The sequence below is a fragment of the Pipistrellus hanaki genome (genome assembly GCF_964339955.1).
Source record: "Pipistrellus hanaki genome assembly, chromosome: 8".
In the NCBI taxonomy this organism is placed as follows: domain Eukaryota; kingdom Metazoa; phylum Chordata; class Mammalia; order Chiroptera; family Vespertilionidae; genus Pipistrellus; species Pipistrellus hanaki.
The window spans coordinates 37,139,379-37,164,342 of NC_140510.1; the positions used below are offsets into that span (position 1 = coordinate 37,139,379).

The 24,964-nt window shown below is 40.6% G+C and overlaps 1 protein-coding gene across 11 annotated transcripts in view; it reads right to left on the minus strand.

Moving 5' to 3' along the window:
* RBMS1 (RNA binding motif single stranded interacting protein 1) overlaps positions 1-24,964 on the minus strand; it is a 216,627-nt gene that overhangs the window by 73,594 nt on the left and 118,069 nt on the right. For 8 of the 11 annotated variants that reach the window (XM_084891547.1, XM_084891556.1, XM_084891552.1 and 5 more), the window contains exon 2: positions 20,362-20,537. In XM_084891547.1, the coding sequence (XP_084747673.1) occupies positions 20,362-20,537 (176 nt within the window). The remainder of the gene's footprint in view (positions 1-20,361; positions 20,538-24,964) is intronic. The other 3 variants (XM_084891550.1, XM_084891554.1, XM_084891553.1) reach the window with 1 other exon arrangement.

The following is a 24,964-nucleotide window of genomic DNA, read 5'->3' on the forward strand; positions in this document are numbered from 1 at the left end:
ACATTAGGTCCCAATGACCAGCAGACAAAAACATAAGACAGCAAGCAGCCCAGAAAAGAGGGCTATACCAGGCATTTTCATCCCAGAAATAGATTGCAGTGAGCAACTGGAAACATGGGAGAGGGAGGCAAGAGTGAGTTATTAATATTCAAGGCCAGGAAGAGCAGCCCATGTGGAAAGGCTGGTAACCACCACCAGGTGACACAGTGAAAAGGTCTAAGGGAAGGCATGGGACCTGGAGCAGAGCTTAGAAATTCGCATTCCATATGACATCATTTCCAGTTTAAAGATGAAAACAAAACAAAACAAAACAAACCATGAAGCTTAAATATTTGGTGCATGCCTGATGGGCAGCTTAGAACCAACCCTGGAAACAGGTAGGTAGGTTCAAGGTCTGAAATCAGGTCTCTTCATCTAAACTGATCCCAAATCACATGCATTATCTTTTATTTATTCTTTGAAAGGACAGCCCAGCTAAACTGTATGCCTTTAATTCCCTTGAGAAAAATTAGGGGAGTTCCCCACGGGTGGGCAGAATGAGAACACACAGTCTGCCCGTGCATATGCTGACTGGTTAAAGCTTGTTCTGGCTGTTTAATACTTTGACTGTCACTCTGGAAGGGGAGGGTAAGTGGTAGCAATAATCCTCCCTCATAATGCACTGTGTAAAACTTTATGAAGGTTGAGCATCACTTGAGCAGTTTAGGCTATGCCAAGCATGGTATCAAAATTAGTATCTTAAGCAGACAGTGATTGTTCAGAGTGAAGACTGTTATTAACTTTACCTTGAATCTCCGGCACCTACTCAAGAGATATCTGCTGAGTTAAAAAATTTTCTCCAAATCTGGGAAGACTTCTCCAGTATTCTGGTCTCCTCAACCATCGGAAATCCTCCCATGCCTGCCCATTCATTCTAAAAAAACATTTAGTTAGAGCTTCAGCTCTTAACTTCTTCTGCTGAGTCTTTACAGTTCTTTTCAGAGAACTGTACAATACTATTCACCATCAGAATGTACTCTAACTCAGACATGCCAGCCCAGACAAGGTGCCAGGAATATTGAACTCCTGTTATGATGGGCACTGACCAATCAGAAGGCACAGCAGCCAGTGAAGACTCCAGAAGCTGAGTGTAGGTCCTGAGCTAGCCTGATAACTCCTTCCCAACAATGATCTGCTTTTGTAAGATGCACATTTTATCTATCAAATTATATAAAATAATAACCAGATCATATCCTTAAGATACAGACAAATCACAGAAAATACTCAAATCTCCTTCCTATCAGTTTTTAAATTTAACCTAAATTGACCTGAGTTACCATGTTGTAAAACTGGCTTGGGCTTCTATTCTCTGTCCTTTCCTCCTAAAGACATATTAACCAACACAGGGATGGGGTTAGGGTAAAAACAGCCAGCAAGCAGGAGATGCAACACATTAACTTTCTCAATGATTAACACTATGACTGAACCATTCTTTGTTTTAAGCCATTCATAAAAGACTTCAAAGGCAAAACAACGCCATGAAAGAACCCAAGAACAGAAGTTAGCCATCTTGTGTCCAATAACAAAATCCTGTTAACACTATAGAGTTCTGAACAAAATTCCTTAAAACTTCCATCCAAGAAAACACCAACGAGGACTGTTATTTTTCATTTAGGTTTGCTATCATCTTAAACTAAATGTAACTATTATGCAGAATTCTTTTTTAAAAGCAAACTTTGCAAAAGAAAATTTATAAAAATAATCTTTTCTTATCACCAGTGAAAAATAAGGGTAACCCCATTGTCAGAGGCTATTTGTGCTTTAACTTAAATCATGTAAGAAATAAATGTAAAAGAATGAGTGACTTTGAACGAAAAGCATAAAATTGCTTTTAGTATTAAAGTAGAAGTGGAACCATGGTTGTCTTTTTCTAAGGACCAGCAATTAATTACTTAGAATGGTAAAGCAAAATTGTATTGGCTCTGTAATTACAATAAATTCAAATGGTTTAAAGATTCAATGAAAAACCCAGAATTGTGCTCATAAAACATTTCAAATCACATAAACATTAAAGTGAACACAACCTTCCACACACATAACATTCTCGAACAATAATTTTTCACGTAATGCTTATAATACCAGGCTGTGTTTCTTTAAAGAGCATTTTTAAACCATATTTTTATTCCCAATGATAGCATCCATATAATATCCAGTGGTAGAAGTGGATAGTTACAATAATGGCTTTCACTGATGCAGAGATCAAGCAAGACCACAGAAACAGAAAATTACTTGGAGTGCAAGAAGCCACCACTTGCTTGTAATGTTACAAGAGTGCACTAAGGAACGTGGAAGGCCAATGGACCTTGGGCATTAGCAGGGCTAATGCTAAGCACTCATTGTTTGATTGTTGTATTGAGATAGTGGTGGCTCAAGGCAATTCCCTAACCTAATAATTCTTTTACTGTTTACCAAACTTTACCTTTGATATGCCTGTATGCATTGCTAAAGGGAAAATGTATATTCAAGTAAATAAAAGACAAACCAGGCCAGAATTCGGGATGTCTCTTCAAGAAAGAGGCTCCACCTGATCCCCAATGCCTCCTAAATTCATATTTCTTGTATACATTTTCATTTATGTGTCGGCCCCTCCTTCAGATCCTGAACCCCACCGTGCAGATCACAGCATAGAATAGAATGGTAGTGAACACACGTCAGTTTCCTCACTGGAGGTCATAAAGTACTGGCATAAATAACCAACCCTGAATATTAGGGGTAAAAACATCTAGAAGGGCTGTCCACCATTTTCATCCATGTGGACTGTGCAATTTTGAGAGTTACATTTCTATTTATCTCTAGCATCATGTAAAAACACTTTCACATATACTATCACACGAATCCTACCACTGCTACACTAAGGGGTTTGCTGCGTTTCATGGGCAATATCTCAAATCTAGCAAACTGCCCAGCAACTAAGGCCCCATACCTCTGATCTTGTTTGTATTGACTGTTTCATCTTTTACGAAGTTCTTTCACATTCATTATCTCAGTCTTAATTTAGAGTTCATGACTGAGAAAGAGCTAAAACAAACAGCAACAGATCAGACACTGTCCATTGTATGGAGAATGGTCAGGGGCACATTTCTGAGCTTTGATCTTAAGGACAGAACAATGGCCTACACAGTCATTATCTCTAATTGTATTTCCTTAAACAAGTTTTCATAATTGTGATCCAATTAAAGAATGCCATCAATTCCACTAAAAATGTAATGTGAAAGGAAATCATTATATAAATCCACCCAAAATCAATATTAGGTATGATTTTTTTTGTTTTGTTTAAAAAGTGTGCACATTTGACCCTCCAAATTTTCCCTATGAGAATTTCAAAAGGGGTCTTATTTAAAATAACTTTTACCAAATGAATGAGATTTCTAGTGCCTATTTTCTCATTATTTTACTTACATAAGTAAAAATGACATTTATCCACTGGTGTATGTATTCAAACATGTAAGCTTGTGCTTGTATGTACATATATATGAGCATATATACATATATATACATATGTATTGATATGTATGCATATATACCTGTATGTTCTATGAAAGACTTATTGAAAGGCATACCCCACAGATAAAATAAAAGTAAAAATCAATGGCAAGGAAGACAGGACAAAGGGAAAATGAGGCAGGAAAAAAGTGGCTCACTGACAAAGGTCAATTGTTTCAAGTGCCTGACTTCTCATTGGTGGCTGAGCCTTAAGAGCTTGTCTAGGACTATCAACCAGCACGGATCAAACAGAGCAAATGACCTGGAGATCCAGTATCTGATTGACAAGAAATCAATCATAAGCAGCCCTTCATCACAAACACAGTTCAACAATAATTGTCCTACTGATGTCTCTGAAATGCAAGTGCTAAGTGTAGCCTAAATCAGACAGGAAAATGTATTCCATCGTATCTTACTGCTTTCAAAATTGACAATGCATATAAAATATCCATATATGGTAAAACTCTATAATAAAAAAACGGAATTAATTAATATAAGCTATTTCTTGACTAAACTGAAAAAATGGCCCAGTTATTGGTTCCTTGGAGATACAAACCCCAGGTTTGTTCATGTGCTTTATGCAGAGATATTAAATATAAAAAACAAAACAAAACTGAAACCAGCCAGGGTTCAGTTCCCTAGAAAGAGAGAGAGTAATCCTTTATTTCTCCCTTTCCTTGGATTACAGAGCTGGAAGAAATCTGCCAAGGGCTTCAAACAGCTCTCATGGTACAGGCCAACTCGGACACGCTGTCAGTGGTTGTGTTGTGTAGGGAAGGATTCTGAGGCCCAGGCCCAGCAGGAAAGAGTGTTCTCATTTATTTATCAGCAATTCTGCCAGGAAGGGAGGAAATGAGGCAGTCTCTTGCTACTTCCGTGCTTATTCCTCTTCTCAGTATAATTTGCTGATGTTATCAATGAGGACCTGAAGGCTGAAAGCAGTTATTTATTTATTTACCATTTCTTTTTAGATTTATTTATTTGCAGCCTGCCTTATTATAAAAATTACTTGATGTTACAGAACTATACATATATGATAATAAGCAGGTTAAAAAAACAGGATTAGAAAGATATAAAGGAAGGAAGGAAAGAAGGGAGGGAGGGAGGGAGGGAGGGAGGGAGGGAGGGAGGGAGGGAGGGAGGGAGGGAGGGGAAAGATAAAGTTTGTCCCTGTGGCAAGTTCAAAAGCGTCCGCTGTTACCATGGCCTTTCCCAGCACTGAGTAATCCACATTCATGAAATTTTATGTAGCTCATCTCAGTGAGTGTGAGTGTGAGTTTGTGTGACACACAAATATACAGGAATAGCCCCGAGTTTGGCTATCAAGAAAACAATGCTTCTGCAATTAGACATTTGGGTTCATATCTGGCTTTCCTTTGTGCCATATCAAAAAGCATTTCATTCATTACCTCAAAAATATTTATCGATACTTGCTTATAATAAATAAGCAAAAACAAGCAAGTCACCCAGTATGTCAGAGGGTGGCATTTAAGACACTTGATTAACCAGTAACTGCCACCCATCCAAACCTGACAAGATTGGAATTTATTCCATATGTGCTTGAATATTTACAAACTTGTTCCCATAACTTTCTTTACAAACCCAAAAATGTCACTAACAAGTCTGATTTTAAAATTGGGCGACCAGAGTTGATATGTAAGGTTTGCAGCTGTAGACGTGTGTGTGGCGTGTGGGGGAAAGTCTGGCGTTTATGGCATACAAAGGGTTAAGTAGCTCCAGGAAAGGGGGGTTGAGATTACGAAATGCCCAGGTGAAGTGGAGACTGGTTAAGGCAAAGCTGTTGAGAAGAATATTGAGCTAAATCTTGAAGGAGGTGAGAGAGGGAGTCAGGAGGATCAGGGAGGAGCAATCCAAGTAAAGGAAGAAAACACCCCAGAGCTGGAAGGCAGAAGCAGGCTTGGTGAGCTTGAGAACCACCCAGGAGAGGACCCCTCCATGGCTGGAGGGAATGGGTAGAGGAGATTAAAGGGAGATAGGTCAGAAAAACGAAGGGGAGGAGCTGGCAGGTGACATAGGGGTTTTGTGCTCATTGCCAAGACTTGTGAACGACCTGTAAAATGAAGAGCCCACTTGGGGTCACTAAGCCAGGACAACTGAGCTTACCTGGATCTGGAGACAGGGCCTCCTGTACATTTTGTGCAGATGTGGGCAGCAGCAGGGAACACAGATTTTAGGCACACACCCAAAGATGGTTTATCTTTATGGCTCATATTAGTCCATAACATGAAAAGACCTGCTCAGGTTATGACATATCCTGGCAACCATGTCAGTGTGGCAGCAGCACTCCTTACGATCATGCTGCAGGGGAGGTTCAGAAAGAAACAGCGATACAACTGGAGCGAGGAGGGGTGACCCAATTTGCTGTAGTCGGAGATTGCTTACGAAGTGTCACCTCCTCATTTCTCACCAATGTGGCTTTAAAATTCTTGCTACCGGACATTGGTTAGTGGCAGACCCAAAGAGGAAACCCAGGTCTAGCAGTCGCAGAAGCCAGAAAACCATTAAAGCTATATAACAGGATTGGGGTAGGAATGAACCCTATAAAGAAACAGAGTCAATGCTGAAAAACTCAGAACCAATACATCATTACTGTCTATGCAAGCCCAGGAAAGGCAGTGCTATTAGAACAGACATCCACAAGAGGAAAGCAGAGGAGAGGAGGAAAAGAATCTAACAACCGTGGTATGTTGACCTACTTCCAGAAGAAGTATGTTCCTTCATGTTAAAGTCTGGGAACTTATCAAGGAACAGGTGGCCCGGTGCACAGATTCATGCACATTGAAAGGAAATTAATTAGAAGGTGGCTGGCTGGGGCGGGACTGGGAGAGATGGGCCGAACACGCCCTGGAACCAACCTCCTGCGGTCCCTTCCCCGTTCTGCCACACCTGGGGCAGCACTGCAGCTCGAAGGGCGTCTATAGTCACCACAGCTCGGCAGTAAACCAGATTCAGGGCTGACATTGCCCAACAACAACATTACCCATGGGCTGAAGATGGAATTACATGGCCCTATGAGGAATCGGGCTCTCACTGGTTCCGGGGTGCATCACCCAAGAACCACCACTGCTAAGTCACCGCAGCTGGGCAGTTCCTGCACTGAGCGCCTGCCCCTTGGGGGTCAGAGCACATCATACCTACTGGCTGGTCAGATGGTCAGACAGTCACTTAGAAGATTTAGAAGCTAGAACCAAATACTTTCAATTGTGATTTGTTAAGCCACCAAAACAGGTGAAACAAGCTTTCATAGCTAAAATAGATATTTGGGCAAGTCTTCAAACATTAAAAAGAGGGACAATTAGTTCAAAGCGAAAGTGAATTTCAAGTGAGAATGGGATGGTCAAATAGAGAGCATTAGGAATATTTTTTACTAGTGTACCTAAAGAAACTTTGAGACTGCTGGCAAAAATTATAAGCGATATCAGAAGACAGAAATATATATGGAGCTCAAAGGGAAGGGAAAATAAACCCATCAGAAGTGTCCATCTAAGAGTTGCTGAAAATCATGATTTTGCATATTTGCTGATTTTAATGTTTACTGATAGCTGAGGAGAGCTGTACACCCACTTATGTCTCTACAAAGCCATGAAGAGAAGGAACCAGATTTTCCTGTGCAATGAAAATGCCAAAAGATATTTGAAAACACGAGCATTCCCATTGAGCCCTTCGGATAAAATCCACACTTCAGTTAGGCTCTGAAGAGGTGCTTTAACATTGCTACCAGTTTTTTGCTTGAATTTTATTAGCCTTCTGATACAAACACAAACAGGGAATGCAAGCAAATACACTGTACAACATATCTCAACACACCCCTCACCACCTTCATATTAAGTCGCTTCAAGTGCAGACGCTGGACAAATGGGGCCCTGTCATCTCTTCAGGTACATTTTTACTTCTTAAAAATGAGTCCCTGATTAGGAAAGCTGTAACTCTACATGGGTATTCTGGAAACTCAAGCTCGCACATGTCCATGCACATAAAATTATACAAACAGCCTACACATACTTCACACTCAAATAAATCACAGGCCAAGAGCAGGTACAACTAGTTGGCATACACCCTCACCGTGGCCTGATAGCTAGTTGTACAATCATAAGCTGCCTACCAGGTGAGTCAGGATGAAGTGACATCACTAAGACGGGTACTGACGATTTGCTTCAGGTGCTCCTGGTCTGAGTTTTATAGTTATTATGAAGCCTGTGAACAGCTGTATTATTTGGGATTCAATGTCAAAACAAAAAATTCCTGGACCTTTCTAGCTTCTAAATCGGATTAATTCAAGTGGATACTAAGAAGATAAAGTGAGTTGTTAAAAAAAAAAAAAAAAAAAAAAAGTGTTACCTTTTGCATCTACCTGCTGATGAGAATAAAACTTTTTCCTAATATTGTGCAACTAAAATGAAATACAGAAATACTTAGATGTGCTAAGTTGTTGATATTATATGGTAACTGCCATCAAGAGGTTCTAATCTCAAATGTTCAAGTTCCCCAAAACTGCCTCCCTGTTCTCACCAATGCATTTTATAAAGGTTATAAATTTGTATTTATAAAACATTTGAAAACTATTACTTTGAAATATTTGGATGTGGACTTCTTTTTTAAGGTTTCACTTGACTAAGGGCTTTTGTACTAAAACATTTCTAAAAGCCCCCTGCTGAAGTTGTCCTATTACAAATGTGAAGCTATTGATCCTATGAACCCCTGAAGACTGGGCAGGGCCTGCCACTTCCAGCCCTGAGAGCCTAGCCCATTGTTGACATACCAATCTAATCTAATCTAATCTAATGTAACCTAATCGAATCCCAGGATAATCTAACACAAACATTATCCTCTTCTGTGTGTGTGCCTTGACAAGGTTGGGGAGCTCTGTGATAAACAAAGGCACTGTAAATCTTTCAGGAAATTCTTCATAAATCTGATTTCTTCCCACCCCTTTGACAAGTGCTGGCAGCAGAGGGGACAAAGTTAAAATTCTTTGGCAAAAAAAAAACTTAAGTGCAGGTATTCCACGCTCATGATGAAGGGCAGCACTGAGGGCAGAGTTTACAGGCACACATGCAAAGTAAAAAGGCAAATCAAGATAGGTGGGTGTCTGGGGAGACAATGAGATCTATTCCCAGGCCTGCCACCTCCTAATTTTGACTCCAAGAAGGTCGTTTAACCTTCTCTGAGCCTCAGCTTTCCCAGTTCGAACAGGAAGGGACTAAATCAGAAGCTTTTAACTGGGGTTGAACATCAGAACCTCCTGGAAGCTTTGAAAAATACATGATGTGAGCAGTAACCTTAACACATGCCAGGAAATGTTCAGAGCACTCTTCATGTATTAACCCATTTAGTCCTCACCAAATCGGTGCTGTAGGTCCAGTTATTACCCTGATTTTACAGGTGAAAAAACTGGGGCACAGAGAGGTTGAGAGATGTGCCCAAGCACGTGGCAGAGCAAAGTGGGAGGCTCCAGAGCCCCTGGGCTCTTTAGAACAACGGCACGTTACTTTGCCTCTCTCTGTCCATCCCTCTCGGACTCTTCTGACTCAGAGTCCATTGAAGGGCCTGCACATTTTATTCTGGTAAGCAGTCCGGGTGAACAGCCACAGGACTAGGAGAGATGTAAAGTTCTGCAATTCAGACTGAAGATGGAAAAAGTGCAATAAACTTTTTAGCCAAGTAAATGCTCAAATTCTTTTGCGTCAAAAGTCTGAGTCAAAACTAAATGAGTTTTGCATGGTATCAGCCAATAAAAAGGATAGTGAATAAGGACATAATAGAAAAAATTTAAGAAACAAAATGTTATCTAGTTAGCTTAGTAAAAGGATCATTATAAACAGATTAAGCATTGGAGCAAAAGCCTTGCCTATAAAGGGGTATTACTATTTTCATAATTTATGGCTTAGGTTTGGGGGTGAAGATGAAGCATTTTGGAAAAACCCTTGGAAAGGATCCATGATCCTGTCCAAATGGGCTAGCAGTTGGAATCATAGATGACTGCCTCCTGTTTCATCTTAAAAAAAACACACACACACACAGTCCTTATGCTGTCAGAAAGTGGCCTTTTTAAAGTTAGAAACCTAAAACTATGCATAAAAAAATGCTGATCCTCAAAAAAAATGTTGGTTTTCACACAGGCTCCTTTACTGACATTCGATGTTGAGTAGAGACAGGAAGATGCTATGGCATAAAGAGAAAATGAGAAGACCAGTGATCCCGATCCCCTGGACAACTTAGGCAAGTTTAAGTCTGGGATGGCCAGAGATCAGTGAGTGCACAGACCACAGACGGCCAGGAGGAGAGAGGTCCATGTCCCCCGGTAGAGCATGCACTTGGTCAGGTTTGTTTGTGTTATGAGTGTAACTTCCTCACTAATTCCAGACACCCCATTTAGGGAAACTGTCCTGCTCTCCTCCCACTCAGTCCCATGGCTCTCTTACAAAATCTCTTCTCAAAAGTTTCCAGTCTGAAGCCAAATGATCCCACCGAGGGAGTTTCAAAGCAATCTATTAAACAAAAAGCAACTTTAAAAAAAAAAGTTTGAGCCTCTAACACTGAACTATACAAATTTAAGAAAAAAATTACATGTTGGAGGCATACACGGGTCTTATCATTGCTGACCGGAAGGGCTATATCAACAGAAAGTTTCTCATACACAGTATTCCAGCCGACAAATAAACATGTTTAATTACTAGTCTCTCTTCCATGCTGTGGAACGGATGCATTACTTCTTTCCATTTAATACCCATACCAAAAGCACATAAACTCATAACGCAAACAAGCACTCATCTGGAAAGTTTCCTGAGAGTGGGTGAGAATTTCCAGGCAAGAATAAAAATAAGTCCTTTCTCCTAATCTCCATATCTGCTCATGGTCCCAAACTCCCAGTTTCCCAGATGCAAACTCTTACACTCATCTTTGAATCAGCTTCCTCCTTGGGTCCCCACCCTCTTTTTCACATTCCATCAAGGGCAGATCCTGCAGCAGTATGTGTCACCTCCCTTCCCAGTGAAGACCACGCTTTCCTGCCGTGTTAAAACGCCCCCATGATATGGTCCTTGTGAGGATCAGACAGGACAGGCGGCTAACCCTGGCTTCAGACCTGAGCTTGGGCTACTTACCTCCCTGAAGACTCATTCAAATGCTAAGCTTTTCCTGATGCTTCAATCATTTGCAATCACTCCCTATTTTGTAGCCTCTGTAGAACTTTCTCTCAGATGACGTATCCCACTCTGGTCTATAACATGTGTGAACTTTGTTTTCTATTATAAGGCAAGAACCAACCTCGAGGTCAGGAAATGTGTCTGGTACAGGGTCTAGCAAAATCAAAGGCAAAATGCTCAATAAATAATGGAATTCACCGCCCACTCCTACTTGTTTAATTTCTCCTCAAAAGTGGTCTTATGTTTTAATCAGATTTATACTTGTGATAAAATCGTGATACTAGTTTGTGCCTATAAATTTCAAAAGTAATGTTGTCTGGATTTGTCAGTGATTCCTAAAATAATGTTTCTTTTGTGTTCGTACTAACCCCCTCAGGCTTCGAGCAAATGACAAATTATGCATCTTCTCTATTCTGTATAATCTTAGGAGCTGCACGGAGACAGCTAACCAGGAGTGAGTTTTGTATAAGCAGCACGTTAAAGGGGATTACTTTGTTAGATGTCAGGAAAGACGAGTTCCTCCTTTATCCTCCTGCCTTTACTTTGAGCTTTTCATTCTATTGGCTATTCAAGGGTACTTAAGGGAAGCTGGTTTTTCTAACAAAATCTTGTTCAATCTACCATGTCTGAACATCTCTTTTAGGGTCCAGGAGAAATGAGTCTTTCTGTAGCTAGTGGCAAACAGAGGAACATGGGTGCTGCTAAGGGGGAGATGAGGATAATGAACTGGCTTCCTGACTACATCTGGGGAGGCAGACAGCACAGTGAGGTTCGGAGTATGGGCTCTGGAGTCAGCCTGACTGAGCTCAAGTCCTGGCTCCACCATTAATAGTTGTATTACCTTCATTTTTAAAACAGAGATGATAATGCTGCTCATGAAGCTGTTCTTAGGATTAAATAATAAAACATTTGGCACAGTTACTGGAACACAGCAAGAAGCTGACAAAGGTTAACTGCTAGCATTATTCAGGTATTTACACACACCATACAAGACTTTTTCGTGTACAATGATTACTGAATGAGGTGGGGAAAGATAAAGGGAGAGGTTGTACATTGCTAGGATTCATAGTAACCCAATAAAGAAATTCTGAGTCAAATCAAGCACAACTGCCAAATAAAAAGTCTAGAGGCTTTTATTCCTGTCACTACCTCCCCCTTCATATATGATGGGTAAGCACCCCCACGCGGATGCTACAGAAATCTAAGATTCATAACAAAGAAACAGGAATGGCCATAAAAGAAATCCCATCTGCTCTCACAGAGAAGCAGAGGATGGTCCTTAAAAAAGTCCTATGGTCGTGGCCATTATCTTTAGAGCTGGCTTCCCAATGAACTTTTGCTAATACTATTATTAAGAATGATCTGCCAGCAGCTTCTGCAGGACTTGAGCAATCTAGGAAGAGAGCTCTTAATCATGCTCAGAAACAACAAAAAGAAATCCTCCAGAAGAAGGCCAACAGACAAGGAGGGCTGGCTAACTCTCTAAAATACCCATGCTAACCAGATTTTACCATGAGGAGAAATCAGAAAAGAGACATAACTGAGATCATCTGCCAAAATACCAATTGCACGCACGCAGTAAGCACTGGAGACTTCAGCTACTCATGGCAGCACTGAAAGCACTGGCCTACAGTTACGTTAAATTTTGCTGCAGCATGGATTCAAATCCTGCACACTCTTATGCAGAAGGCAGAGAGTCTGGTAGCCAGGAAAGAAGCCCATAATCCAAGGTCTAATTGTGTGTCAGTTGCTCTAATTGTGTGCCAGTAACTCTCAAGAGGGATTAAATATTGTGTTGATTTCTGATGAATGCCTACCCTCTAATAGATAGTTCTAAGGATAAAAGTGAAGAAAGATCAAAGAGAGGTCTAAGAAAGAGATGGTTCTCTATGGCAAAGAAGGTAATCGTGGGGAGTATTTTTGATGCTAAAATTATTTTTGTAAAGTTCAGGGATTTTCAAGTCTTCGGACCATATCAAAGATCTACTGTCCATAAAATTTCTAACGTGCCAGAATTCATTCATACCAAGAAGGGAAATGAAGCAATCAACATGAACAAGAAATTATTCTATATGGCTTATCCAAAAGGTGAATAGGAAGATTTAGTTAAATACACTGTTGCTCCTAAACTCTTAAATCTGCTTTGACTTCTACTTTAAAAAAAAAAATACAACAAAGATGATGTATTATGCTCAGTCTCCAACACATCATGTTTTACTCTTTGCTGCATAGAATCTTACAGGAATACTGTACACAAAGAGGGAACTAAATCATAATTAGTGACTCCACATTTTGACTCAGTAGATTGGGAACAGGGGTGTAAGAGAGAAAGAGAGAGAGAGAAACATCAATGTGAGAGAGATACATTGATCGGTTGCCTCCCATACCTTCTGGTGCATGGGATGACACTCCAAACAACTGAGCCACACTGGCCAGGCCTGGCATGGCTTCCTAAAAATCTGATTATTTTCACATCTTAGATCACACTTTTCAGCAAAATGCCCACCTTTGTCTAAGTGCTCATTTAGTTATTTGTTATGTGCCATTCTATTCTGCTAGCAGTATTAGGAAAAGCCAAGTCCCAGAAACTGTTGCTACTAGTATTTTGTGTATTGAGAACCTTCTAGATCAATGAAGAAAGAACTCCTGAGGAGTAAAAATTAGCTGTTTTGTGGAAGAAAAACAGTTGGAACTTAAAAGAAATCCTATTATTTATAATATAAATAAAATCTGTATATGGGAATAAGCCATAGAGCAGTAAAAGAAACAAAAATGGTATGCATTTTTCCATACTTAATAGTGGAAACTATATCCTCTTAACTAATTTCACTTCTGGGGAGGATTAAAAAAAGTGGCAGTCAATAAAAACAAAACAAAAAAACCACTCTTTTTTATAAGAGAACAATCATTTCCCATTATTCTGCATTTCTAATAATTTTTATTTCTTATTTTTCAAAGGAATCTGAGAAAAATTCACCAAATATAGTTTTTGGTACTCCTACAAAATGCAATTTAAAAAATCCTAAAATCTTAACTGTCTCTGGAATACAACATAGTTTAATACATCAAAATCTCAATGATCTGAGATATGGTCAATACCGAAGAAAAAAACGATGTCTTTCATTGTTGAGTTAAATACACCACTACCAGCATCACACTAAGACACTACCTCAACTTGCTTGGAAGACGGTACTTGAAGGGTAAATTATACCTTTAAGAGAGATCGTCTCCTTTTATCAGCTTCTAATTCAACCCTACATCAAGAGCTTAGGACTTGTAAGGCTCACAGCCTGACTTCAGAATGATGTTGAATGTAGGCAATAAAATCTTTAGTCTGCATCTTTCATGTCTGTATAGCTAGAATACTATAGGGTGGAATCCATGTTGGGTATGTACATGTGTGTTTCTTTTCTAAAATAAATGCAGTAACTCTGGACACATTCAGGTTTCTTGGACTGAGTCCTTAGGGAATACCTGAATGAGTCTGAGTTACCTGGTTCTAAATTAAATTCTCTCTCCCATTTGAAAGTGAGAAGCAGATCTCTTTTTTTTTTTGGGGGGGGGGGGGGATGATTTTTCCTGTTTGATCACAGGATCATGGTTTTGTTTTGAATGTAATATCCTCTCATTTCATGTAGTTCTATAAATTCCAAAGGACTTAATGTTTACCTGGAATTTCAGGATATTGCGTCTGGCAAGCCCACTGTTACTTTCAGAATAAAACACTGAAGTTACCTTCTTACTTGGGTAAAAGTTGATTAATATTCTACTTACTATAATGTCTTCACTTTCAAATTTTACCATTAAAATAGGCCAATCACTATGGAATCGAAGGGATGACCATTTTATTCCAGGGTAGAGGAAAACAAATTTCAACAGATAGATGGCTTAAGAAAATTTAAAGTTACAGAGATAAATGGAGATGTAGAGAGAAAAAATATAATCATTTCAAGCTGTCCACTTTCTTGATAGGTGCCCTACTTTTTTCCTGTCTCTCTGTCTTATTTATTACAACTCAAGTTTTTCCTTCATTCAGAGATAAAACCTTATATATAGTCATTCTTAATCATGCTAGAGTCCAGATGCTTCTAACTCCAAGACACCCTCTTGGTCCTCCCTGTTCCCTGCACTCTCTGGCCTTCCCATTTCTATCACTGCCCCGAGGCAGGGCCACATCATCTCTTCCCCTCCAAGAGTTATCTCCTCTGCTACTCAAGGTGCTAACAATATGGTCCCAACCTCCAGCCACATTTTGCACATTTTCTCTGCCCACACTTCCCACTCTGAAAGGCAGCTAGTGGAGCAAGAAGTGTTCCTTGTGCTTTGTAGACCCCCACGCACTCTCACACCCCTTGGGCTCTTCCTGAGGCATGGAGGTCACAATTATTTTCACTGTGCATGGAATTTTCCCTGTCCTTTAAGGTCAAGGTGTCATGTCCTCATTGACAGTTACCCCAATCATCTGGCATCGAGGTTAGGGAAACCTTCCTCTAACTCCTCACTAACTGTAACATTTACTTTATTCTGTCCTAAATTATGGTTGGTTTTTTTTATGTCTACCTCTGTAGATCTGTCTTGCTTTTCTGTTTTGTCTTTTTAAGAGTTGTACTGTATTCAAAAGAATAAGGAAACTTGCAGAGATCAGAAAACAAAGGAAAATAAAATAAAGCTGCATCAGATATTACAACCAGGTAACTGATTATATTTTAAAAATACGTCCTTTCCATTAATAATAGGCTATAATGTTATGAGCTAGATTTAATTTACTGCACTTAGAAGTAAATTAAATCTATTGAATGAAAAGGGGAAAAAATGATTGACCAAGGTTGGTGTAGGAATGAGAAAAAAGCTGTATAAAGTGCAAAGAGTGGAAATACCTCATTTTGTTTTAATAGCAAGAGATTCTTTTTCTTTTAGAATAAGTTGTTGATACACTTGCATTATCTAGACGTGCCATGTGATGTCAATTAAACAGTAAGCGCTAAGCTTCCTAACCAGTGGCAACTCACGCATTTGCTCCCAACGCAAACAGAAGAACTATGAAGCAAACTGCATACAGATACTGGCTTTAAATGTTCAGAAAAGATCGTTTGAATACAATGAAAAATTTTATATGCAGTAGTCATTATTATGACAAGAAATAAATCTGGGACAGGCCTCAGGATGCTGAAACTAGTCTTTTGCAAGTGCCAAAAAAAAGCAAGCCTTTAGGAGGAGGAGAGGTTATGTTAACATAACCTACTTCCCATCTTTCCTGGCTTTCAAGATCAGAATGTGTTTGGGTATATTTAGTTTTACATGTAGGATTCCGTACAAGTAAGTTTATTCCAGTAGAAAGGACTTTGAGGAGCAAAGGCACACACACAGAGGAAACTAATATTTGTTCAATGATGACTGTGTTCCAGGCAGGGACCAGTTCCTTTCCTTACATCACGTAATTTAATCCTAATCGCAACCGCAACCACAACCTCATGATATAAGCATCATTGTACCCATTTTACAGATTCCTAACTGAGACTTAGGTATGTGTCTAGCTAGCACTGTGGTAGGTAACTCCAGGTACCAAAAACTTGCCACCCTGACCGCCAGGACTATATAAGCTAGCTGAAAAATCTGTGAAGATGACAAATCAGCATTCCATACTGTCACAGACAAGCTGCTAAATAGTGTGCAGACACCGGGAGAACAGAATTATATGGAAATAAACTACTGATGATGACACATAAAAATAAATAAATAAATAAATAAATAAATAAATAAATAAATAGTGTGGTTCAAGCAGGAAGGAGGCCAGCTGAGTTGCACTTGGCCTTGAAGAATCAAGAAAGGGACCTGGAGCGGCATCTGAAGTGAGGCAGCAGCAGGAGCGAATGGTGTCCACCCATCACATGGTAGGGAAGGGAGGGAGGAAACCCCCGACTCTTCTAGTAGTGAGGAGGAAGAGAGGCCTGAGAGGAAGCTGGATGACTTAGAGGACAACCGGAAATAGTCATGACTGCTTGAAAGTTTCAAGTTGAGGAGAATGAATCTGGAAAGATAATGACAGTTCAGAGAGGAAGGAGTAATGTTGAATTTGAGCTGCTAACAGGAAAGATAACCCTAGGAGAGGGTGAGGCTACAGAGGAACAAGCCAAGGGCCAAGAGCTGAGGAGGAAAAGTGGATAAGAATGAAAAGCCAGAGCAGAGAAGGGAGATAAAAGGTTGAGAACTTGAAGGCGAAAAGCAAAGGGTTAAATTAAGGTGGCAAAAAAATGGTAGCAATGAGAGCCCTCAGTTCAATTTTCAGAAAATTCATCTGAGAAGTTTGAATGAGAGAAACAAAATGGTAACGGAGTCAACTCAAGTATTTGTTTGCTTTTTCAGAAGGGAGTTAAGAATGCCTAAAGATAAAGGGGCAATAGGTAATCCTTCTGTTTCCAAGATTATTTCTTTTCCTAAACTTGCTGGTTCATTGTACTAATGTACTCTTTTTGAGTTGATAACTTTTTAAAAACAGGAAATGAAGCTACAGCCACCTGGGGTAGTCATGAGGTCCCAACAAGATTTCTCATACACATTTCACAATTGAGAAGTTAACTAGAGCTGGTCAGCTTCTTTCAATAAATGCTCCTAGAAAATGCATCTCCTTCCCCCTAGCCAGGTGGCTCAGGTGGTTGGAACGTTGTCCCATGTGACAGGTTTGATTCCCACTCAGGGCACTACACCTAGGTTGCAGGTTCGATTCTATGGGAGGTAACCAATTGATATTTCTTACATCTCTCTCTCTCACTCTCACTCTCACTCTCACTCTCATTTTCTCTCCCTTCTTCTTGCTCTCAAATTATTAAAAACAAACAAAAAACATATCCTTGGGTAAGGATTTAAAGAAGTATACTTAAAAAATATTTCTCCTTTGAACCCACATCACCTTAGCACCATAACCACTGTCACATTCCTGTTGGTCCTTGATGCTACCTCCTTCCACAACCTAAAACTGAAGCCCTGCCCTCTTAACAAAGTTGGGCTACATTTTCCAGCATCCTGAATCTCTCTCTGACTTGGAGTGTGGCTGCTTTCCCACCGTCATATCCTTTGACTTGTCATTTCTTATCACTTTATATCAGCTTTTTCACTACCATTTCTTCTAACACTGTAACATCTGTATATTCTACGCCCAACAAAGCTTTTTAAAAATATATTTTGTTCTCCTCTCCAGTTTTCACAATCTTCATGCCATTCTTGCCTTTAGACTTCATGCACTATTTGCACAAAACTGGGTCACTATTATATACTTTCTTAGGTATCTAGTCCCATCTTTCTGTTAGGTAACCCTCTAAAATATCCACCTCATTAGAGACCCAAATTACTTATTCCAATTGTCTTGCAATCCCCACTCAGGTTAATTTGAAATTACTCAATTTTTATTTCTAAAATGTCTTCTTTTTTTTAGAGCTAGGAATTTACACCTATCTTTTCTGAAAAGTTTCTGATACTCACTTTTCTAAAATCTCTAATTATGTCCACTGGGTTTTTGAAGCTCTAGGATGAGTCACTTTCCCATAAGATTCTTGTCATTTCCATGTCACCAACTAGTTATTCTTTGTTGGAAACAATTAAGTCTGAAACAGGAATGCCAATGCTCTCTCTCCATTCGAAGACACAAAACTGTCACCAAGACAAATCTGGTATTTATGAGATGCTCTGTGTTCAATGGAATGAAGCTCTCGGCAGATATTGACAGAGTTCTCTCTTACTGTATGTCTTGGCTCTGTATAATACGTATCAAGAAAACTCTCACTTGAGTTAAACATCAAACCTGGGATTTTGCAAAAGATAGGAGAGGATGAGAGTGCTATTGATAACAGCAGAGAGTGATGTTTACCCACATTAAGAAAATCCACATACATCTAAGAGACCAACAAGTAAGGAATGAATTTTCTAGGAAAAATTATAAAGTGCTCTTCTAATGCATTTGGAATACAATTTGATTTAATTAAAAAAAAAATCGCTGGTTCAATTTTTCAAATACATATTTATTATATGCAAAACATGACATTATCATGAGATGGTAATCGAACTCTAACTGCTTGATGGGAAAACTGAGCTTACATGATTCAAAACTAGGTGAGGCACAATGTGTCATCTGAACTTCTTTTCCCTTCTCTTATACCTCAAGAATTGGAGGGGTAGCTTCAGTCTTTTTCCTACAAGGTTGTATTTTTAGCGCCTTAAGACTTTACGGCGCTCCATCTACCTGTAATTATGCTGCAAAAGGAGAAGATGATGCCAGGAAAGGCCAGCAGCAGACAAGACAGCAGAAGGCCTATTTGTGGTCTCGAACAGCTGCAGTAGGGCAGGGCGTGCCTGGCAAAGTTCCCTCTGACTCCGGGGCCAGGCATGACCAACCCTCAGAGCCAGACTTGCTTTCAGAACAGTCCCCAGCACAGGACATGATTTCACTGTCCTAGAAGCAAAGGGCGGCAGTCAAAGTCCAAGAGGGATGATCAAAAGCGTTAACACAAGGGAAGCACAGGGAGGGTGCTAAGACGATGCTCACAAAGCTCTTCAGATCCTAAAGAAACACCAGCCACGGTCCCACCCTCCCCTCTAAAACAAGACAAAGCAAAACCACCACCACTGCCTCCGCATGGAAGGCTCGAAGTTACGTTTAGTTCCAACTTGGAATTACTAACCAAGTAAGTTCTGAAAATGTTCTCTCTTAAAATAAGAGTAAGTCTAATTATTTTATCCAGGACAACAGAAAAATTGACGCTATTGATCAGACGTTTAGAACTGGGAATATTTTTTTCAGGGATCAGGAAACATTCATTAGTGATGTCTCCTTCCCCAGGTCTGTAAAATCCCTTTTGTAAGGGACCCTTACTGTCTTTGGATAAATAAAAGACGCTGTTATAGGTGAAGGCTTTTACAGCTCAAAGTGACCAAAGGCCTTTATATCTTTACACCACAGTCCTTGCCCTGCACAGTGCTTCTGGCTCCTTGCTTAGTGAGTTCATGTATCTGCAGCAAAGCAGCATATTTATATCCTACCGACAACATGAGCGTACAATGCAAACTTACTTTGGAATTGTATACATGTGTGCCTCTCTCTCTCTCCACAAGACTCAGAAAGGGTGGCAGTGAGGACAGAAATAGGAAAGTGGGGAATAGAATTCCCAAGGAGATGAGGGTGAACAACCAGGCCACAAAAGTAGAGGTGGCTAATGAACACAGACTGCCGTTTCGTGGCTGGAATGAGGAGTTTTACACATATTTAGGATAAAGACCGGCAGTACTACCTTCCTGACAAACAGTGACAACTAGAGTTTCTGTTATTATGTGACCAATTGGCCCCTAGATATGCTCCCACCAAACAATGAGCACTCCTCCACAGGACTGAGCTACACGTTTTTAAATAATGCAGACTGTACCTCTCAAATGTCAATGAAGTCAAATTCTACTCATAAACTGCTCCAATTTATTTTGTTACCTGGGCATTCTGGTGACGTTAATGCTGACTGGGTAAGTCCCCAAGGACTCAAAATCTGGAAACTATTACTGTGTCGATAATGAGGATTCACAGATCCATCTCGTACTGAACCTCTCTTAGAACACAGTTTATGTCACTCCGCACAGTAATCAGACCAAAGAAATATTTAGCTGCTAGAAAACAATAGGAGCCACTGCTACTTACGGCTGACACAGCTTCACCAGGTCCTGGTCCGTGGTGTTGGGAGGCAGTCCTCGGATGTAGAGATTCGTTTTGCTTAGCTGATCCCATCCTGAGTTGCTGCTGCTGCTGCTGTTGTTATTACTGCTGGTGGTGCTGGGGCTGGGAGGGGCCATGGGGTGGGCTGGCACCAGAGACTGCTGGAAAACAAAGAGCAGTGTTAGGAAGACTCTAGAAGGAAGGTATTGAGCAGCGTTCAGCAGCTGTTTGATCTGCAATGTGAAATGAAGTTACTAAGATATCAAGACAGGTTTTCTTAAGCTCCTTTAATATACTATAAATTTTAATTTATACCTTAAAAGACATGTTTGTCCTAAAAACAACAACAACAAATTTCTCCCTTTCAACATGAAATTACTAATAGGGTTTTATTCAGTAGAATATTCTGATGGGTACCTTACATATGACCGAATTTATGTAAGATTAATTTAGTCACACATTTTAAGGAACATACCTACTGAGACTCACAATTAACTTGCATGCAGGTATGTGGTAATATTTTAATACACGGTAATTTAGAAACCACTAGACTTTTGAAAAGGTTCTCACATTCTGAAGAACATCTGATTGAAAGTTGCTGATAATTTCATTAAGATGACTTGGGGGGAAATACACACATGATTACTCTTCACATGTAAGAAAGTTGAGTCTAATCAAGATGATCAAATAAGGAAAACCTCACCTAGCTCTAGGATAGGCATATAGTTTCACTGAGATCTGGGTAAGACTGACAGGAACTCTGCCTTTTGCTCTGGCTAACCTGGTGGGATTTAACCCCTGTGAGAATGGTGAACTAAGTATCTGGAAACCTCCTCACACCTTGCAGCAAGCAACATCTTCTGTAAAGCTTGCAACCAGGGCTCAGTGTGGTTTCACAGTCAGCAGCCTCTTAGGAAGAATGACTGAAACTCTGCCCACACCAGATAATTCTCTGTTAACCAATAGAAAGCAACCACAGTCTCCGCCCCTACGCCACACACATAACTTTTGAGGAAGTTAGATGGTTCAGTTTGAGATGGAAGTGAGCACACCCCAAGGTGTCCTCACAGCAAATGCTCAGCAGCTTCCCCCAGGACAGAAATATTTTCACCTCACACCTTCTAAATAACAAATACACTAACTTAAGGACAGCATTTAGGTTTACTAACAGCTTGAAGATATACAATTAAACAGACATTCAACCCAAATGTAAAATCTTACCTCTTGATCTTTACTAACACAAACAAGAAAATTAGGTATCTCTAAGACACAATTAAATTTCACTTTGGGAAGTTCAAAAAGCAGACCCCTTGCAATACATGTAACCTTGCATAAATTCAACTATCCATGATGGACAGCTGGCTCTGCAACCAGTTTCTGCCATGACCATCCTAGTTCGCCTGTATCACAACACACTGGGATCCCCATTAATCTGACATGAAAGCATTTCGCTTCTTTATGTCCTACTATAGATCCAAAGCATGAATTTGTGCACAGGTGGGGTTCCTCGACCTGGCCAGTGATCCAGGCCTATCAGGGGGCTGGTGGGCTGAGGGGAGGGACTGTGGGAGGTTGGCCTGTGTCTGGGTTGGGGGAGGGGCCACAGGATGTTTGCTGTGGGATCACATTGACCACCAGGGGGCAGCTCCTGCATTGTGTCTGCCCCCTGGCGGTCAGTGCGCATCATAGCAACTGGTCGACCGGTCATTTGGTCGTCATGGTCACTTAGGATTTTACAGAAAGAGATACTATGCAGATGTTACTTCTCACTGTCCAGGGTCCTTGAGTCCAAACACTACTTTACCTCATGAGATTTGTTTTTATAAAAAATTAGCAAGAAGAGTTAACAACAGTCAATGTAAAATAAAGGATGAATCTGAACTGGGAACATCAGCATTGCTTAATCTAAGACAAAACCTTGTCTGAGATAAAATCCCATCAAGTGTCTTTGACTTATTTGTAAGTCATTGAGCTCCAATCCTTTCCTCTGTCCCTAGCTTTCTCTAAGGTACAGCGAAGCTGGGTTTCTAGATGTAGAACTAAGAATAAGCCCTGTCCCTTGGTCTGCCACAGGTGGGACCTCAGACACCCAGCCATGCCACACACAGGCCTGTGTTTCTTCTCCAAAGTCACTCAGTCATCTGCTAGCTGCTACCTGAAATGAGCCAGGCGTGCCTACGCCTCACTTCAGCTAACAGGGGTGCTGGGAAGTAACACACAGCGGCCTCTCAGTCCCAAGCCTTTGATTTACACAAGAGCTTGTAGCTGTGGACAACGGAGGCAAGACTGAATTTTTTTCTTAAATCATCTTGGATGAGCATCCAAGAAGCTGTTCTTGCCACAAGCCTCACTGTTCTTCACCCCAGGACCCTGTGTGTGCAGAGCAGCCGGGAGGGGATGGCACCTGGTCACCGTGGGTAAGGCCTGGGGAAGTCTGAAGGAAGCTGGGGACCAGGGCCTCCTCTCCTCCCAGAGGGATTATACCAACACATTTCAGAGATGGCATTCCTAGTCCGCATCAGCTCTAACCTCTGCTTTGCTCTGGGGTGGAAAGTGGAGGGCCGGGTGTGGACAGTACGATAAAAAGAAACATTTAAAGGTGTGATTTATGTGGAGTTTATTTGGACGTGAAAGTAGCAGGTTTTTATTTATGTATTTACTTTTGGCAGAAGTAGAAGCATGAGTTACATCTCAGAATTTGCACAGCTGATTTAATATATCTTTGACAGGCCTCAATATTTATTACAGTAATATTTTCCAACTCTGGAAAGTAGGTGGGGAGCATGTAGTCGGTTCCTCTCCTCTTCCCCTCTGGTCTGCCCTAAGAGGAAAGAGATCTCCTAGAACCCCGTCCCAGGTGGGAGAAGGGGTTTCCTTAATGTACCCGGAGGGGAACCGACTGACATCTGGTGAATCCTATACAGAGCAAGTTCAAATTCAAATGTTATCCTAATGTCAACTGTTCCTCAGAACTCGCTAACACAGAGAAAGATATCTGAACGAGAGAAGCACTGAATTATTCTAGGTTGTCAACTTTTTATTTCCTGGTGCAGAAAATTTTTTATCGAAGATTAAGTTTTTTAGAACTTCCTGAAAATAAACATTGAAGTCCTGAAAAAGACAGGACACATATTCAAAGAAGAAAATTCATACACAATAAAGCACAAGTACTCCTAAAAATTCAGAATGGGTTAAGGGTAATTCTAAACATGTGAGTAGTAATTTCTGTCATGTGTTGCCTGCTTAGTATGTGCCAGACATGGTGCCAGTTGCTCTATGTGCATTACTTTCCTTAATCCAATGAGGCAGGTACATGATTGTTCTCCCACTTTGCAGATTAGGAAACTGAGTCTCAAGGAATGTGCCAAGACCACACATATAGTAGGAGGCAGGGATGGAATTTGAACCCAGGTCAGCTGGATAATAAAGCCAGAACCCTGAAACAGTACTCTAAATGACATCCCAAACGCTGTCTTCTATCTCCTAAAAGCCCTATCTTCAAATTTCTCTAACGTGACAATACCATCAGTGGTTATGTTTTCCTAAGAAAAGCAGTCTAAGGTGCCTTTAAATTAATTTAATGAGCAAACAGCTTTTGTGTGTGTGTGTGTGTGTGTGTGTGTGTGTGTGTGTGTGTAGTGTGTGTGTTTTACAAAGTTAGCTGAAAATAGGTTAGGTTTTGTGTGTTTTTTTTAATTTTACCTCATTTATCTTTTCATTAACAAAAAGTCCGACGTTTTGAGGCTGAACAGAGCACTTTAGGGAAAGCTCAAGGTAACCAGCAAAGAATTAGAGCCTCCCTCCCAGACTGAAAAGGACCATATCTTCAGCTGCAACTTTAGCAGCGGATCACCTCAAAGCAATGGCATTTTGTAGTTATGCCTCAATAGCACAAATGTTAAACTTAAAAGAAAAGAAAAAGAAAAGCTTAGCTACCCCGAAATTTGAGAAGACACCCCTCCCTTTCCCCTGGCCCTCCAATGAAGTCTGTAACTGATTTACTGGTACATAAACTCACCAAATTAAGGAACTGGGGGGGGGGGGGGGGGGGGGGGGGGGCAGAGGAAGGATATTGCGCTAAGTGCTGACTCATCTGTGTTTCCCTGAAAATAAGACATCCTCCGAAAATAAGACCTAGTGCAACTTTGGGAGAAAAAATTAATATAAGACACTGTCTTATTTTCGGGGAAACAGGGTAGTAGTCTTCCTCAGAGCACAGTAGTCCAATTTCACTGCTTCAGGTCGTAGAAACAAGCTACCTACTAAAGCTGCTCATCCAAATTCAGGGGAACTAATTCCATTTTTCATGATAACATTTATGGGGGCTTAATTTGCATGCCAAAGTTGATAGAAAAACAAAGTCAGTGGTAAATAAATGGGGTGGCTCCATTAGCATTCCCCACACAAGTGGGTGTGGGCACCAGCAGGAAGAGAGCTTGTCAGCAATCAGGAGGACTTCCTGTGTGGAAAGCACTCAGGGAGGACTTCCTGTGTGGACAGCCCAGAGGCCTCCATCCCGCCAGGAAGGCCCACGCGACTCCTACATTAAAAGACAGGATGATGAACAACAGGCACATGACAACTATAC